General features: G+C 53.9%; 1 protein-coding gene across 1 annotated transcript; it reads right to left on the reverse strand.

Annotated features, from left to right (window-relative positions):
- Positions 1-6,992: 6,992 nt before the first annotated feature.
- ABHD17A (abhydrolase domain containing 17A, depalmitoylase) lies at positions 6,993-12,775 on the reverse strand. Its single transcript, XM_049787939.1, has 5 exons — positions 12,639-12,775; positions 10,015-10,560; positions 8,547-8,741; positions 7,649-7,828; positions 6,993-7,520 (listed from the first exon to the last, which is right to left on the reverse strand). Exons 2-5 carry the CDS (start codon positions 10,350-10,352, stop codon positions 7,295-7,297), a joined length of 939 nt encoding a protein of 312 aa, XP_049643896.1. The 5' UTR covers positions 10,353-10,560; positions 12,639-12,775; the 3' UTR covers positions 6,993-7,294.
- Between the last annotated feature and the right edge of the window lie 4,077 nt (positions 12,776-16,852).

A 16,852-nucleotide genomic window follows, 5' to 3' on the forward strand; every position in this document is an offset into this window, starting at 1 on the left:
TTTTTATTTTCTTATTGTTTTGTTTTGGGGCTACACCTGGCAGTGCTCAGGGCTGATTCCTGGTTATGCACTCAGGGCTCAGGATTGGGGTACACTATTGGATGCTAGGGTTCAAACCCGATCAATCACTTTACCTGCAGTGCTTATATATATAGCTCTAGCCTGCATGTGGGTTTTTTGTTTTTTGTTTGTTTGGTTGGTTTTTGGGTCACACCTGCAGCAGTGTTTAGGGGTTACTCCTGGCTCTAAGCTCAGAGATTTCTCCTAGCAGGCTTGGGGGACCATATGGGATGCTGGGATTTAAACCAGCATTCTGCATGCAAGGCAAATGCTTTACCTCATATCTCTCCGGCCCCCCTGAATGTTTTTGTTTTTGTTTTTGGGCCACACCCGGCGGTGCTCAGGGGTTACTCCTGGCTATCTGCTCAGAAATAGCTCCTGGCAGGCACGGGGACCATATGGGACACCAGGATTCGAACCAACCACCTTAGGTCCTGGATCAGCTGCTTGCAAGGCAAACATGCATGTGTTTTTGTTGTGCTTTTGGCCCACACCAGGTGATGCTCAGAGCTTGTTTACTTCTCACTGCACTGAGGAATCCTGGCAATGCTCAGGGGACCTTTTGGGATACCAGGGATCGAGCCTGGTTTGGCCATGTGCAAGGCAAGCACCCTACCAGCTGCGCTATCACTCCAGCGTGTTTCTTTTTGTTTTATTGTTTTTGTTTTGGGCCACACCAGCAAGCGCTGTGTGTACTGGCTTTGTGCTCAGAAATCCTAGGAGGCTCCAGGACCATACTAAATGCTAGGGATGGAACCTGGGTCTGCCATGTGCAAGACAAACACCCTACCTGCTGTGCTATTGCTCTGGTCCCTGAACTGTTTCTTCTTCGTTCATTTTTTTTTTTTTTCTTCCCATAGCAGTGATGCTCAGTGCTGACTAGTGGCTGGCTCTGCATTTAGGGATCACTTTTGGCGTGTTCAGGGGACTCTATGGGATGCTGGGGATGGAACCAGGGTAGACTGCATACAAGGCCAGCACCCTCCCCGCTGTTTAATGGCCCCAGCCCTGTATGCATGAGACTTCTTATTGTGGTTCCACTGGGTGGGCTACCCCCTGAGCAAGGATAAGCAGCTCAGAGAGGAGTTTAGGATTCAGGAAACCCTTTAGAATGCTGGGGTTTAAACCCAACCCTGGTCAGTCATGTGCAAGGCCAGCATCCTCCCTGCTGGTCTACCCCAGTTTTTTTTTTTTTTAGGTCACACCCTGCAGTGCTCAGGGGTTACTCCTGGCTCTATGCTCAGAAGTCACCCCTGGCAGACTCAGGGACCATATGGGATGCCGGGATTCGAATCACCGACGTTCTGCATGAAAGGCAAATGCCATGCCTCCATGCTATCTCTCCGGGCCCAAAATTTACTTTTCATTTGTTTGACTTTTTTTTGGGGGGGGGGTCACACCCGGCAGCACTCAGGAGTTACTCCTATCTCTAGGCTCAGAAATCGCTCCTGGCAGGCTTGGGGGACCATATGGGATGCTGGGATTCGAACCACCGCAGTACCTTCTGCATGCAAGGCAAATGCTTTACTTCCATGCTCTCTCTCTGGCCCTGCTACCCTAGTTCTTAAATGTCAGAAGCCTTCCTATAGGGGGCACAGGAGCCATAGGATACACTTGTTATATTGAGAAGGACATTATTTATAAAGAAGAGGTTGGGCAGTGCTCAGGATTGATCCCTGGTGGTGCCTGGGTTAACCCAGTACTAGGGATCAAACAGAATCTGCTGCAAACAAGGAAGTACAGCTCCCCACAGAGTCCCACCCTGCAAGGCTTCAATTCCAGTTGTACTTGCAACAGGAATCCTTTTTCTTTTGGTTTTATTTTTGGCCCACATCCAGCAGCAGCACTTAAGGGTTAGTTCTGGTCTGCACTCAGAAATTACTCCTGGCAGGCTTGGGGACAGACCCATCCGGCTGCATGCAAGGTAAACGCCCTACCCACTGTGCTATTGTGCTGGTCCCATGCAACAGGAATGCTTAGTCTTTGTTGTTTCTGCCATACCTAGTGAGTGGCTCTGCATCCCAGGATCACTCCTGGTGGGCTCCAGGGGACCGACTGTATGTGGTCAGCCATGTGCAAGGTAACTGCCCTCCTTGCTATACTAACTCTCCAGCCCTTGTAACTGCATTTCTAAGCCATCCTCAATTCTTTCTTTGGATTTTCTCTTTGTTTTGTTTTGTCACACCCAAGAGGTATTCAAGGGCTGACTCCTAGCTCTACGCTCAGGGTTCATTCCTGGCAAGCTCCAGGTTTCCTACGTGTTGCCAGGGACAGAACCTAACTTAACCACATGCAGGCCTAGAGCCCTGCCTGCTGAACTTTTACTTCAGCAATAGTTGTGTTTATTTATAGATGTTTTTATTTGATTGGTTTTGGGCCACACATAGCAGTGCTCAGGACTACTCCTGACTGTTCAGGGATCATTCCTGGTGAGGTTCTGGGGACCACCTAGGATCCCCGAGATCAAACCCGGGTCAACCACATGCAATGCAAGTGCCCACCCCACTGTATATCACTCAATCGCCCTCCCCTCTTTCTCTTTAAGTTAAATTATCAGAGGAAATTATCAAATGCTTTCCATAATAATCCCAGGGCAGAGAAACAATTTCAAAGTCTGGCACAAAAGGCAGAATGAGGGGCAAGAGCTATAGCACAGCAGTAAGGCATTTTTGCCTTGCACGTGGCCGACCCAGGACTGACCTGAGTTTGATCCCAGAGATCCCATATGGTCTCCCAAGCCTGCCAGGAGCAATTTCTGAGTGTAGAGCCAGGAGTAACCCCTAAGTGGTGCCAGGTGTGACCCAAAAACAAACAAAACAAATAAAGACAGAATGAGAGATGGAGCAATAACACAGAGAAAAAGGCACTTTGCATGTGGCTGACCAGAGTTCAGTCCCCAGTATCCAAAATAATGCCCCAAGAGCCAACAGAAATGACCCCAGTGCAGGTCCAGTAATAATCCCTGAGCATCTCTGGGTATGGCCCAAAAACAAAACAAATTAAAAAAAAAATCAAAGGAAATTTAGTCACATACCCTGTAAGGGTCTGGAAAAAGACAGAACCCTGTTGAAGGGAGCCCTGGGCACAACTGGGGTTTGCAGTCAGACTCACACATCCAATCAATTACCCAGGGACCACCAGGCTCTGACTGACCCACCCACCCATCTCCATCCAAGAGAAAATAACACAACAGGTGAGAGTGACAGTATAGGTAGGTGCCCTAGATTCAATCCCCAGCACCATATATGGTTCCCTGAACTGAGAATAGCAAGGTATGCACCCCCACCCCACCCCCCAAAAAAAGAAGAATAAAAGTGGTCATGGGCCAGAAACAGTACAGCAGCAAGTAGGGCATTTGCCTTTAATGCAGTTGATCTGAGTTCAATCCCCCACACTACACAGGGTTCCCCACCCCGCAAGCACTGCCAGGCATTATCTCTGAGCACAGAGCCAAGAGTAAGTACTGAGCACCTCCAGAAGTGCCCAGAAAGTGCCTCAAAACAACAGATTCCAATTAGAAAGGAAGTCCTATATTTGTGGGACTGAAATGATAGCACAGCAGGAAGCATGCTAGACTTGCATGCATTCAAGCTGGGTTTGATACTTAGCATCCCATACACGGGTCCCCTGAACCCAGAGTTAACTCCTGAGCTCAGAGTCAGGAATTACTCCTGAGCATCACTGGATGTGCATGTGGCGCAAAAAGAAAAAGAGGGCCCGGAGAGATAGCATAGCGGCGTTTGCCTTGCAAGCAGCCGATCCACAACCAAAGGTGGTTGGTTCGAATCTCGGTGTCCCATATGGTCCCCCGTGCCTGCCAGGAGCTATTTCAGGAGTAACCCCTGAGCAATGCCGGGTGTGGCCCCAAAAAAAAGAAAAAAAAAAAAAGAAAGGAAACATTTTCATTGCCAAATATTACAGGCAGTCACAGTCATGAGAAGGCTTCAAAGGTCTTTTAGTTTGTTTTTGTTTTGGGGCTACACCCAGTGTCACTCTTGGCTCTGCACTCAGAAATCATTCCTAGCAGGCTCAGGGGACCATATGGGATGCTGGGCATTGAATCCAGGTTGGCTGCACACAAAGCAAATGCCCTCCCCTCTGTGTAATCACTCTGGCCTGGCTTCAAAAGTCCTGCTAGCATGTGAACCCCTCTACCACGTGTTCCCCCAAGCACTGTTAGGAGGGATCCCTGAGCAGCAGAAACTGGGGTAGTCAGGAACACCACAGGATGTGGCCCCCACAAAAAAACAAAGAGACAAAAGACTAGTTCAGGTAAAAATGACTCATTGGGCCAGAGCCACAGTTCAGGGGCTAGGCAAATACCCATAGGCTGAGTGCTAGGCAAACACCTGACCCAGGTTCGATCCCTAGCACTGCATATGGTCCCCCAAATACCACCAGGAATTATTCCTGAGTGTAGTCAGGAGCAAGCCCAAGCATTGCTGGGTGTTCCCCCGCCCAAACAAACACACACACACACACACACACACAAATATAAAAAGATCCATTGGCCTTTTCTCAGAAAGATTTGAAATGATAGGTCAAAGATCCCTTTGAGAGTCCGAGCAATAGCACAGAGGGAAGGACACTTGCCTTGCATGCGGGCCAACCTAAGTTTGATCCTTGGAATTCCATGTGGTCCCTGAAGCCTGCCAGGAGTAATTCCTGAGTACAGAGCCAGGAGTAACCCCTAAACACCTCCGGGTATGTCTCCAAAACAAAAATTCCTTTGAGAGCTCCAGTGCAGTGATAGTACAGCAGGAAGGGTGCTTACGTTGCTCAAAGCCCACCTGGGTTTGATCCCTGGCACCTGATATGGTATCCTAAACACTGCCAGGAGTGATCCCTGAGTCGGAGTAACACCTGAGCATCACTGGATGTGACACAAAAACAAAACAAAGCAAACAAGGGCCAAAGCAATAGCACAGCTGTAGGGCATTTGCCTTGCAAGCAGCTGATCCTGGACAGACCTTGGTTGATTCCATAAGGTCCCCCAAGCCAGGAGCGACTTCTGAGCGCATAGCCAGGAGTAACTGAACGTCACAGGGTGTGGTCCAAAAAAAAGGGGGGGGCGGAGATAGCACAGCGGTAAGGCATTTGCCTTGCTTGCAGGACGGTGGTTCAAATCCTGGCATCCCAAATGGTCCCCCGAGCCTGCTAGGAGCAATTTCTGAGCAGAGCCAGGAATAGCTCCTGAGCGCTGCTGGATGTGATCCAAAACCAAACAAACAAACAAACAAAAACTCAAGCAAACAAAAAAGAGTTATCTTTCACCTGGCACTCTGGTAGGACTTGAACCCATAGAAATGGTCATAACTGGGATGCAGTGACCTATGTGCCAGGAAAGTCCACCATGCGCCGTTCCAAGGGACCTCTCAGCACCTGAATTTCCACCAGCAGGAAGAAAGCACAGGGCAGATGCACAAACTAAGGCTGGAGCATTGGCCTCCGGTCAGAGAGGAACCCAGGATTCTCCTGGCCATGTGCAGAGGACTAAAGACAGGGGAAGCGACTGGCTCTACTGACACCAATGCTCTGTCCTGGGGGGTGGGGGGAATGACAGTGGGTTTTACAGACATCCTTTTTGTGTGTCTCTGAAACCACTTTGGGCCCAGCGCTGTGGACCAGTGCATTCTAAGCAGATGTACGGACAATTTGCTGTGTGGTGAAGGGACAACTGGAATGATCCTTTGGACGTGAGACACTGTCGAAAGACGCTTCGGGACACCACTAGGCCCCAGCAGCGAGATGCGTCTCACCCGCAGTCTTGCTTGGACATGTCCTCCAGCACCTCAAAGGGTTTGACTGCACGGAGTCCCTGGCTCCACTCTCTAGCACCCCAGGATGTGAGAACACCACCAGAGTACCAACCGAGCACCGCAGACTTTGGCCCCCAAATACATAAGACCCATCGACTGGGCAAGATCCAAGGCTCTGATGGTGCATCCCAAATCCCGGGCACAGATCCCAGACCCCGAGCACAGATGCAAGGTGGGCTCCAGATTCAAAGAGGTGGGAAGAGGCTGTTGTGTCCTCCCCTCTTCTTTCCCCTTCTTTGGGTGGACCCTTGCGTCCGGCACTGTTTCCGGTGCCTGACGGTGCATCCCACGAGCTCCAATGCCCAGGAAAGACCGGATCGCAGCGGCTCAGGGTCTGCAGCCCACAGGGGCCAAGTCACCACTTACCCCAGCGCCTCCACTTCCGCTTCCTCGGCCACGCCCCTCGGCAGCGTCTCCACCCCCGGTCAAGCACCGCCTCCTCTTAAAGGGGCTGTGCACCATCTGGAAGACTTGAACAAACCCAGAGTCTGTGACAGAGCTTCAGCCTCTCAGTGAGGTGAACAGCAGGACCCCCGCCCTCTCTGGGCGATAGGTCCTCCTTGAGAGTCAGAGACCACTCCAGAAAGGTGGAGTCTGGCTTAGAGATACCGCTGCACTTTTAGGGGGGGGGGGGGCAGAGAGGCCGAATCTAGCAATGCTCTGGGCTTAGTCCTGGCTCTGAGCTCAGGGATCACTCCTAGCAGTGCTCGGGGACCATGAGCCGCTAAGGCTCGAACCCTGGTCGACTACAAGCAAAGCAACTCCCTATTAACTGTACTAGCTTTCCAGCCTGAATGGATACCTCTTCTCCTCCATCTCATTGTCCTCAATGGGTCACTGTGAAAAAGGGGTCACCTGAATTGTCTTGGAGACCAGGAACCAGGCCAGCTGAAGACCAACAAGGTCCTCGCCTCAATGCTGCCATCCCTTCCTCGGCCACCCAGGCTCTCCACAGCTTCTGTGTCCTGTTCCCCACCTCTCTGCTACTTCTGGGGCCGTGGCTTGGCGAGTGCATTGGGGCCGATCGGTCTAGGGAGGATGGAGAAGCCTGGGCCCTGTCTCCAACCTGCCGGAATCCATGCGCTACACATGAGCCATTCAAGGAAGCCGAAGAACCCTAAAATTTTAAACCTTTAATTCGTGTTCATGTTTTTGCTTCCCAAAGGAACGGAAAGTGGGGCTCTGTCGCCTGTACATCGTCCACAGCCCTTAGACAGGGATTAGGTCCTGGCCCACCTGCCCAGCCAGGCTGCCTGCGGGGCCTGGGGGCATCGGAGGGGGTTCACATGCAGCCCCTGAAGGGGAGAGGGGAAGCGGGACGAGGTCCGGTGGGCGCCTTATTGCTGAGGTCCGGGCTCCGTGACGGGGCGCAAAGCTGGCGCCACCGTGCTGGGGGGGCGGGGGGCACAAGCCACCTAGACGCGAGGGCTGGGCAGCTCGTAGGAGATGAAGCGGCGCAGGCGATCCAGGTACTGGCTGTACAGCTCAATATCGTTGTGCCCGGCGCCCTCCACCCACAGCGGCTCCACGGCCTTGGGGCAGCGTTCGTAGAGGGCCAGGCCGTGGGAGAAGTCGATCACCTCGTCCTCCGTGCCGTGGATGATGAGTACCGGAGAAGTGATCTTGGATACCTTCTCGATGCTGCGGGGGTGGCCATGCATCAGGCTTCCTGGTGGGACCCGGGACCCTCGCCACGCCCCACCGGGCCTCCCCCCCAGGGACACCACCCTGTGGAAAATGGGCCCACCCCATGCCAAGCCCCATCTCACTTGGGGAAGGCATCGAAGCAGTAGGTCTTTTTGGTGTCGGGGAAGGCGACCCGCATGCCCGACGTGAGTGGGGAGTGCAGCACCACCGCCGCGCACTCGTAGCGTGAGGCCAGGTCCACCGTGGGCACCGTGCCGATGCTCTGCCCGTACAGGACGATGCTGTCTGGGCTGATGCCGTACCTGCAGGGGGGTGGTAGTGGTGGTGGTGAGGGCTCAGTGGGGCAGGTGCAATGAAGCCAGTGTGGGAGGCACACATGAATAGCTCAGTGAATCCTCACAGCTGCAGTGCTACGATTCTCTGGGGGGGGGTCGTGGTGGGGGGCAAGCTGGGTACCGAGGGTCACTGAGCACAAAGCATGAACTCAATCCGGCGCTTGGCACCGACACCCCAACCTCATTTTGCTCCATCGGGAAGGCCAAAGCGGCTCCACTTCTTCCCCCGGAGGACTCTGCACTTTCTTATTTTGGAACGGCTGGGTCTGTGGCGGCAGCTCGGGCAATGGGAGGGTGGGCCAGAAAGCCTGGAGCCAACATACAGCCGCAGCAGAGCCTGGTTCTGCTAGGAGCTGGGGCCCACGGGGACACGGAAAAGCCTGAGCTTTGCAACAGTGACAGCGACAAACAGCGGCCGCGGCTGCCCGGGAAACCTGCTCCTGGCGCCAGACAGCCCAAGCCATCTCCAGGGCAGCGGCGGGGGCCCCGTGGGGCACATCCAGGCGGGTCAGGCTGGTAAAAGGGGCGGCACCTCTGCGCCTGTGCCAGGGAGGATTTCCCCCCACCCCACCCCCACCCCTTACTCTGTCCCACCAAGCTGCCCAGCAGCGCCCTCTGGAGCAAAGGGGCCGCCCTAGTTGGCACCCCAGTGCTCCTTCTCTTGGGACTCCCTAGCCCCTCTCACCGAGTGCGCAGCGCTTGCCAGGCGGCGTCGATGTCAGCGTAGAGGTTTTTCTCAGAGGGCCGGCCCGAGCTGCCGCCGTAGCCCGAATAATCATATGAAAATATGTTGCAGTCGATGCGCGAGCCCAGCCCCAGGTAAAAGCTGCTCATCTGGCCCAGATCCACGGCATTGCCGTGTGAGAAAAGCACCGTGTACCTGGGCAAGGGAGAGCAGGGGGGTAGCGCTGGGCACAGGGTGGAGCGCAATCACGCTTGCCCCAGTGCGGACCGGCAGCTTGAGGCCATCTCAGGGTCACCAGCAGAGCCACAGGCTGCCCCTCCTGGAAAGGGGATCATGGCGAACAGTGGCCACGTAGGGCAGCCACTGAAAGGCCCTGGATTTTCAGCTCAGACTTCTGGTTTTATCTTCTTTTCAGGGGGGGAGGGCACATCTGGAAGTGCCCAGGGTTCACTCCTGGCTATGGGCTCATTCCTCTGGGGTGTGCCAGGCAAGCACCCTGCCCACTGTGCTATCTCTGTGCTGTACTATCTCTGCCTGTGGCTTCCTCTTATTTCCCTCTGGGCCACACCCAACAGTGCTTGGGGACCCAAACAGGTCCTCCTGCAAGTCCAGAGCTTGGCACCATCTTTCCTTGGGTCTGAGGTTTCCTTTCTGGAGGGGTCCTTATGCACTCCACTAGGAATCCCCCAGAAAAATCTCTTCCACAGGCAGAACTGATCCTGCTAGTCCGACTGCAGCAAGCCCCCAAGTCAATACAGCTGGTCCCCCTTGCCCATCAACTCTGCAACACTGATTTTTCTGTCCCTTTTTTCTGTTTGTTTTTGTTTTTGAGACACACCCAGCAGTGCTCAGGGGTTACTACTGGCTCTATGCTCAGAAATCACTCCTGGCAGGTTCAGGGGACCATATGGGATGCCAAAGATTGACCCAAGTCCATCCTGGTTCAGCTGCGTGCAAGTCAAACACTCTACCGCTGTTCTCTCACTCTGGACCCTCTGTCCCTTTTTTGGGAGGTCCAGCACTTGGTGTTGCCATCTCCCCAACCTCATTTTGCTTCATCAGGGAGGTTACACCTTGGCAAGTGCTCAGGGCTGACTCCTGCCTCTGTGCACAGAGAACACTCCTACAGGAGGCTCAGGGGACCCTATGGGGTGCCATTGATGGAACCCAGGTCAGATGCCTGCATGGTGAACGCCCTGCCCACTGTCCTATAGTCTGAGAAGCCCTGGGCAGAACTGGGGCTGGGTCAAGCTGTGCCCGCCCAGTGCAGGGACTAGTAAACACTGGCCCTTGGACTCTGCCCTTTGGACTCTGCCCAGGTGTGCCAGGAAGGCCCCACCACTAACCCCAAGAAAGAACCTCACTGCCTGGGCCCTACAGGGGGAGAGAGAAAGAGACCCAAAAGAGAAAAATTCCCAAGCACCCACCCCCTCCAAGTCCACCCCAGGGCCAGTATGGGGGGTCTCACCTGGCGCTGGGCACACAGCGCACGTACATGCAGGCAATACGGTTGCCGCGGCTGCTCTTGGTCAGGAAGACCTCGATGGTGTCCAGCTCACGCTGGCTATACTGGAATTCAGCACGATCCAGCAGGTGCAGCTTCCAGCGGCCTGGGTTGCTGCCCGAGGAGCGCAGGGAGCTCGCTGAGGTGGAGGTGGCACCCCCACCCCCGGGGGCCTGCTCAGGCTCAGGCAGGAGAGAGTAGGTGGGCTCAGGCGGCAGGAAGGCGAGCTTGGCGGCGATGCGGCCGGGGCACGGCGGGCAGCAGAACAGACAACATAGCTCGGTCACAGACAGGCCGTTCATGGCGGGCACCGGGCCCCAGGACGGGCTGCGCACAGCTCAGGACGGACAATTGGGGTGCTCCGAGACCAGGACAGAGGGGAGGGCAGCCCCCGGCCACCGCCCCAGATGAGAGCCCCGTCAGGGGGCCACAGCCCAGCCCCATCGCGGTCCAAGTCGAGCCCCCAGGAGCCTGTCAGCTACACATGTCCATGTTCTGCTGAGGAAAAGCCTGCAAGGGGGAGGGGAGAAAAGCCCAAGGGGGAGAAAGGGTGAGATGTGGGGTTCTTCTGGGGATCTCTCACTTCTGCCTGCTGAGGCCAGCTTTCTCCTGCCTCCTTTCTGTCTAGCTTCAAGCTGATTTCTGCTGAGACCAGGGTCACTGTAGTACACCCCAACCCAACTTTCTAGGCTGAGGTCACTCAGGCACCCCATCTAGCCCCCAAATCCAGGCCCAGCTCAGGGCCCTCTCAGAACCCCATCTCCAGACAGAGGCTCATCAGGCACCCCAGGTGAGGAGTGCAGGCTGCAGGAAGAGGGACCCACGCTGAGGAAACAAAGCCTGGGAACAAAAACAGGATGTGCAGAGACTAGACTGAATGATGAGCTAGAAGGGCTGAAGCCCAGGCTGCAGAGTCCCCTATTGCAGGCCTCAGTGGTCCCAGTCAGACTAGTACCACCATAGAAGGGGGGTACATAGAACTGGGATGTAGGGACACCCTCTCTGCTCCCGAAGACCTTGATCCAAGAAAGAGGCACAGGGTAAGGGACCAGGGCATCGGCCAATCTGCCCACCGTGGTCCCCAAGCTGCAAACAGCAAGGAAGCTGCCAACTGGGACCCTGAGAAGGCAAAGGGGTACAGGCAGCCCTGGTGTAGGGGTAAACAGGAGCATGGTAGAAACCAGAAAGAAGCCTGGAGCAGACTTAGCTCACAAGCAAGACTAGGATTGCGCTGGAGCCACTGAGGGGAGCCTTCCGGACCCCAGGCCATAGACAAGGCACTTTGAGACAGTGACCCGTCTGACTGCTTTACCTGCCAACGCCCCATAGTTGGGGTTGGGGGAGGGGAGTACTGGGGAGTAGTGAGTGGCCAGAAGCCAGGGACACAGCTGGCCACTGTCTCCGCACCCCAGGCCAGCCGTGTCTATAAAGGGACCCCTGGACTCCTTCCTCTGATGTGCACTTGGGAAGAGTTACAGCCCTGGTCAAGGGGGCTCCGAGCTCAGGCAACAACAGGGGTCAGCTGTGGTGGGCCTGGCCAAAGGGAGCAAAGAGGAGACACAGGTGTCCCCAAAACCTAGGTTCCCACACACACAGCAGGGGCCTGGGCTCACCTGTTTATAGTCCCTTCCCTGGTGTTCCACACCCCGGCCAACTTCCATCTGGTCTCAGCACCCACCAATCCCTACTCTGGGACCCTCCCCCAGCTCCAGATTTCTCCGCCCCAATCTCCCCAGGCAGCTGCCAGCCCCAATCTGATCAGGACACAGCCCCCCCTTTTTGGAGAAGGGTGGGGAAGCTCTCTCAGAATTTTCAGATGAGAGATCTAATGTTTGGCCAGAACTGGCCCCTAGAAGTTCTCAAGCTCCCCCGCACTGGCCCACTAACCTGAAACCAGGGTCCACACAGCTGGTGGGACCTCGCATGTACCCTGAGCTCCACCACCACTTCCATCTGCGATCACCTGGACCCCCGCCCCAAATCCCCGTAGAAAGGCCGCACAAAAGCAATGACCCCACTCAGAAAAGTCGTGCAATCTCGCCAATAGAGCCTCCCGAAGCAGGGTGCGGGCGTCGCAGAACCCCAAAGGTGACAGCCCGCTCCCTAACACGACAGTTTCCCGGCATTGAGAGGAACAAGGGTGCAAAGGGGTCCCGGGCAGCTGGGGTGGGGGAGGCAGACGCAAGAAGATCTGGGTTGGGATGGACACCAAATTCCGGGCTTGGGATGTGTCCAGGTGGCACATCCGCTCTGGGGTGTCCAGCCGGCCCGAGGACGCCCGGAAAAGCAGAGGTCGGGGAACCTTTAGGCAGCTGGGAGCGGCTGCCGGACCGGCCAGGGGGGCACAGTCCGCGCGGGTGGGGGCCTCGGCCGCCGGAGGTGGGCGCTCACCCCAGATCGGAGCTCCCCAAGTCCGGGGCGACCCAGCCTGGATCTCCAGCCGCCCGCAGGGGATCGGGTCTCGGGGCCGGGAGGGCCGCGGCACTGGACAGACATTTCGGGCCTCGCGGCCCGGCCGGGCTCCCCAAACGGCCGCTGGAGGTCCAGAGGCCGGCTCCCCGGCCCGCCGCCGCCCGCCACTCACTCACCGGCCCGGCCCGCGCTCCCCGGCCTCCGGGCCGCGCTCCATGACTCCCGGCTCGCCCGGCCCTGCGCCCGTCTGTCCCTGTCCCTCCGCGCCCAGGTCCGGCCTTCTGCGCCGCCGCCGCTCCCCCGCGGCCGGAAGTCAACCCTGCGCTCGCACCGCCCCGGAAGTGACGTGGAGCACGGAACAGGCGAGGCCGAACGCGGGCCGGGGGCGTGGCTCGGGCGGTGGGGGGTGGCTTGTGCGGGTGGGCGGGGACGGAGCTGCAGATTGTCAGGATCCTTCATTCGCTTTGTTTTTTTTTTTCCTTTTCCTATTTTCTTTTATTTATTTTTTTTTGGTTTTTGGGTCACACCCGGCAGCACTCAAGGGTTACTCCTGGCAGGCTCAGGGGACCATATGGGATGTCGGGATTCGAACCACTGTCCTTGCATGCAAGGCAAACGCTCTACCTCCATGCTATCTCTCAGGCCCCCTCCTTTTCCTATTTTCTTTTCTCTGGCTTTTGGATCCACATTCAGCATGCTGTCTCAACGCTTACACCTGGCTCTGTGATTAGGAATCATTCCTGGAGGGATTCAGGGGACAATAAAAAGACAATAAACTGAAAGGATTGTAAAGATATTAAAAAAAAAAAAGAACAGTAAATGCGGTTAAAAATAACTTAGGCACGTGTGTTGTCAGCTAATCTTTTTTTGTTTTTGTTTGTTTGTTTTTTGGGTTACACCCAGCAGCGCTCAGGGGCTACTCCTGGCTCAGAAATCACTCCTGGAAGAAAAAAAAAAAAAAAAAGAAATCACTCCTGGCAGGCTCAGGGGACCACATGGGACGCCAGGATTCGAACCACTGTCCTTCTGCATGCAAGGCAAATGCCTTACCTCCATGCCATCTCTCCAGCCCTGTTGCCAGCTATTTTTCTTTTTTCTTTTTTTTTTTTTTTTTTTTTTTGGTTTTTGGGCCACACCCAGTAACGCTTAGGGGTTACTCCTGGCTATGTGCTCAGAAGTTGCTCCTGGCTTGGGGGACCATATGGGACACCGGGGGATCGAACCGCGGTCCGTCCAAGGCTAGCACAGGCAAGGCAGGCACCTTACCTTTAGTGCCACCGCCCGGCCCGCCAGCTATTTTTCATGCTGAGTTGTGCACTGGGGGTTCTCTCCACCTTTGGAGATGCCTGTCCTCTCTCTTGGGCATGTTTCTCTTATCCTCTCCCTCTGCTTTCTCAGTATCTCCAAATAAAACCTGTTTTTGCCTAAAAAAAAAAAAAAAAAAAAAACAACACTGGGGCCGGAGAGATAGCACAGCGGTTAGGCATTTGCCTTACAGGCGGAAGGTCACTGGTTCAAATCCCAGCATCCCATATGGTCCCCCGAGCCTGCCGGGGGTGATTTCTGAGTGTAGAGCCAGGAACAACCCCTGAGCATTGCTGGGTGTGACCCAAAAACCAAAAAAAAATAAAATTAGGGCCCAGAGAGATAGCACAGCAGCGTTTGCCTTGCAAGCAGCCGATCCAGGACCAAAGGTGGTTGGTTCGAATCCCGGTGTCCCATATGGTCCCCCGTGCCTGCCAGGAGCTATTTCTGAGCAGACAGCCAGGAGTAACTCCTGAACAATGCCGGGTGTGGCCCAAAAGCCAAAAAAAAAAATTTTAAATTAAATTAAATTAAATTAAATTAAAAAAAAAAAAACACTTTAAAGAGGGGCTGGAGTGATAGTACTACAGGTAGAGCACTTGACTTGCCTGTGGTCCACCCAGGTTTGATCCTGGGCACCTCCAGGAATGATTCCTGAGTGCAGAGCCAGAGGTAACCCTTGAGCATTGCTGGGTATGGCCCAAAAACAAACAAAATAAAACAACTTTAAAGTACTTAAAAATTGGGAAAGTTCCAAGCCAGGAGCGACTTCTGAGCGCATAGCCAGGAGTAACCCCTGAGCGTCACCGGGTGTGGCCCAAAAACCAAAAAAAAAAAAAAAAAAAAATTGGGAAAGTTAACCAAAAAATGGGGGTTAGTGAAGTAGGAGAGATAGTAAAGTGACTAGACTGTTTGCCATGCAACCAGCAGGTCCAGGTTTGATCTCTAGGCCCCATATGGTTCCCCCGAACCCAGTAAGATCCCTGCCTGAGTGCAGCGTCAGAAGTAAGCCTTGAGCACTGCAAGGTGTGGCCAAAACAAAACAAAAATAACAAAATTTTTAGGAAAGTTGGGGCCAAAGTGATAGCACAAAGTGATAGGGTAAGGCATTTGCTTTGCATGTGACAACAAAGATTTGATCACCAGCATCCCATAGATTGCCCTGAGCATGTCCAGGAGTGATCCCTGAGTGAAGAGCCCTGAGCACCACCAGAAGTGGACAAAAATAAATAAATAATAAAGAACAAATCTCGGAGCCTGAGAGATAAGCAAGCCTGTAAGATGCATAGCAGGGTGGATTTAAATTAAAAAAGGGGAGGGCAGAGAGATAGCATTGGCCTTGCATACAGAACGACAGTGGTTTGAATCCAGCATCTGATTTCTGAGCCTAGAACCAGGAGTAACCCCTGAGCGCAGCTGCGTGTGACCAAAAAAACAAAACAAAAAAATGAACAGGGCCTGAGCAGTGGCACAAGCGGCAGAGCGTTTGCCTTGCACGCGCTAATCTAGGATGGACCCCAATTCGATCCCGCAGCGTCCTATATGATCCCCCAAACCAGGATCGATTTATGAGCATATAGCCAGGAGTAACCCCTGAGCGTCATTGAGTGTAGCCCAAAAAAACAAAACAAAACAAAACAAAACAAAAGGTCCGAAGAGATAGCATGGAGTAAGGCATTTGCCTTTCATGCAGAAAGTCATTGGTTAGAATCCTGGCATCCCATATGGTCCCCTGTGCCTTCCAGGAGCAATTTCTGAGCACAGAGTCGGGCGTAACCCAAAACAAAACAAAACAAACAACAACAGGAAAAGGAAGGAAGGAAGGAAGGAAGGAAGGAAGGAAGGAAGGAAGGAAGGAAGGAAGGAAGGAAGGGAGGGAGGGAGGGAGGGAGGGAGGAAATTTTTTTTTTTTTTTGGTTTTTGGGTTGCACCTCTGCTATCTCTCTGGCCTCTAAAAAGAACATTTTAATGGATTCAACTTGCAAGCACAGTGATCCTATCTTTAACCAAAGTATTCCTCATGGGTGCTATTGTATTTGATTTCAGATTTTAGATGCTGCAGTAAAAATTAACCATCCTGGGGCTGGAGCTATAATACTGTTGGTAGGTAGTAGGGTGCTTGCCTTGCACATGGCAGACCCAGGTTTAATCCTCAGCATTCCTTGTGGTCCTTCGAGCACTGTCAGGCATAATTCCTGCGCACAGAGTCAGGAGTAAGCCTTGAGAATTTCTGGGTGTGTGTACCCCCTCTACACACACAAGAAAAAAAGACTAAAATAACAAATATGAGCTTTATGGTGTCCATTTCCATGTCTCACTCATGAATATGTAAGGATGGGAGAGGAATAGACAAAGAGGAGCATAAAAGTCTCTGGGTCTGGAGCACAGTGGGGGGGGGGGCACTTGCTTTGCATGTGGCTGAATCTGGCACCTCATATGGTCCCTGAGTACAGAGCCAGACTCAGCTCTGAGGACTGCAAGGTGTGGCCCCAAAACTAAAGAGAGGCCAGAGTGATAGCGCAGTGGACATTTGCCTTGCACACAGCCAGCCCAGGTTCGATCCATGGTATCTCATATGGTCCCCAAGCCTGTCAGGAGTGATTTCTGAACACAGTCAGGAATAATGCCTGAGCACTACTAGATGTGGCCTGAAAAAAAAAACAGAGCAAAACTAAACAAAAAGCTAAAAAGAGGGCCAGGGAGACAGCGTGGAGGTAAGGCCTTTGCCTTGCATGCAGACGGATGGTGGTTTGAAACCTGGCATCCCATATGGTCCCCTGAGCCTGCCAGGAGTGATTTCTGTGCGTAGAGCCAGGAGTAACCCCTGAGCGCTGCTGGGTGTGACCCAAAAACAAAAAAAAACAAAAAAACAAAAGAATAATGAGAGGGGCCTGAGTGATAGCACAGCAGTAGGGTGTTTGCCTTGCACCCGGCCTACCTAGAACGGACCCGGGTTTAATCCCCGGCATCCCATATGGTCCCCCAAGCCTGCCCGGAGTGATTCCAGCACGAAGAGCTAGGAGTAACCCGAGTGCCAACAACGTGGCCCAAAAACCAAATACATAAATAAATAAATAAATAATGA

The sequence above is a fragment of the Suncus etruscus genome, chromosome 15, assembly GCF_024139225.1.
Source record: "Suncus etruscus isolate mSunEtr1 chromosome 15, mSunEtr1.pri.cur, whole genome shotgun sequence".
NCBI lineage: Eukaryota > Metazoa > Chordata > Mammalia > Eulipotyphla > Soricidae > Suncus > Suncus etruscus.

What these genes read in the sequence shown, in the direction of transcription:
- ABHD17A (XM_049787939.1), bottom strand. Translation starts at nt 10,352, where the DNA reads ATGAACGGCCTGTCTGTGACCGAGCTATGTTGTCTGTTCTGCTGCCCG. An exon ending in CGCTGTGTGCCCAGCGCCAG is followed by an intron (nt 8,742 to 10,014) that starts GTGAGACCCCCC and finishes TCCCTTGCCCAG; the next exon opens with GTACACGGTGCTTTTCTCAC. An exon ending in TGGCAAGCGCTGCGCACTCG is followed by an intron (nt 7,829 to 8,546) that starts GTGAGAGGGGCT and finishes ACCCCCCTGCAG; the next exon opens with GTACGGCATCAGCCCAGACA.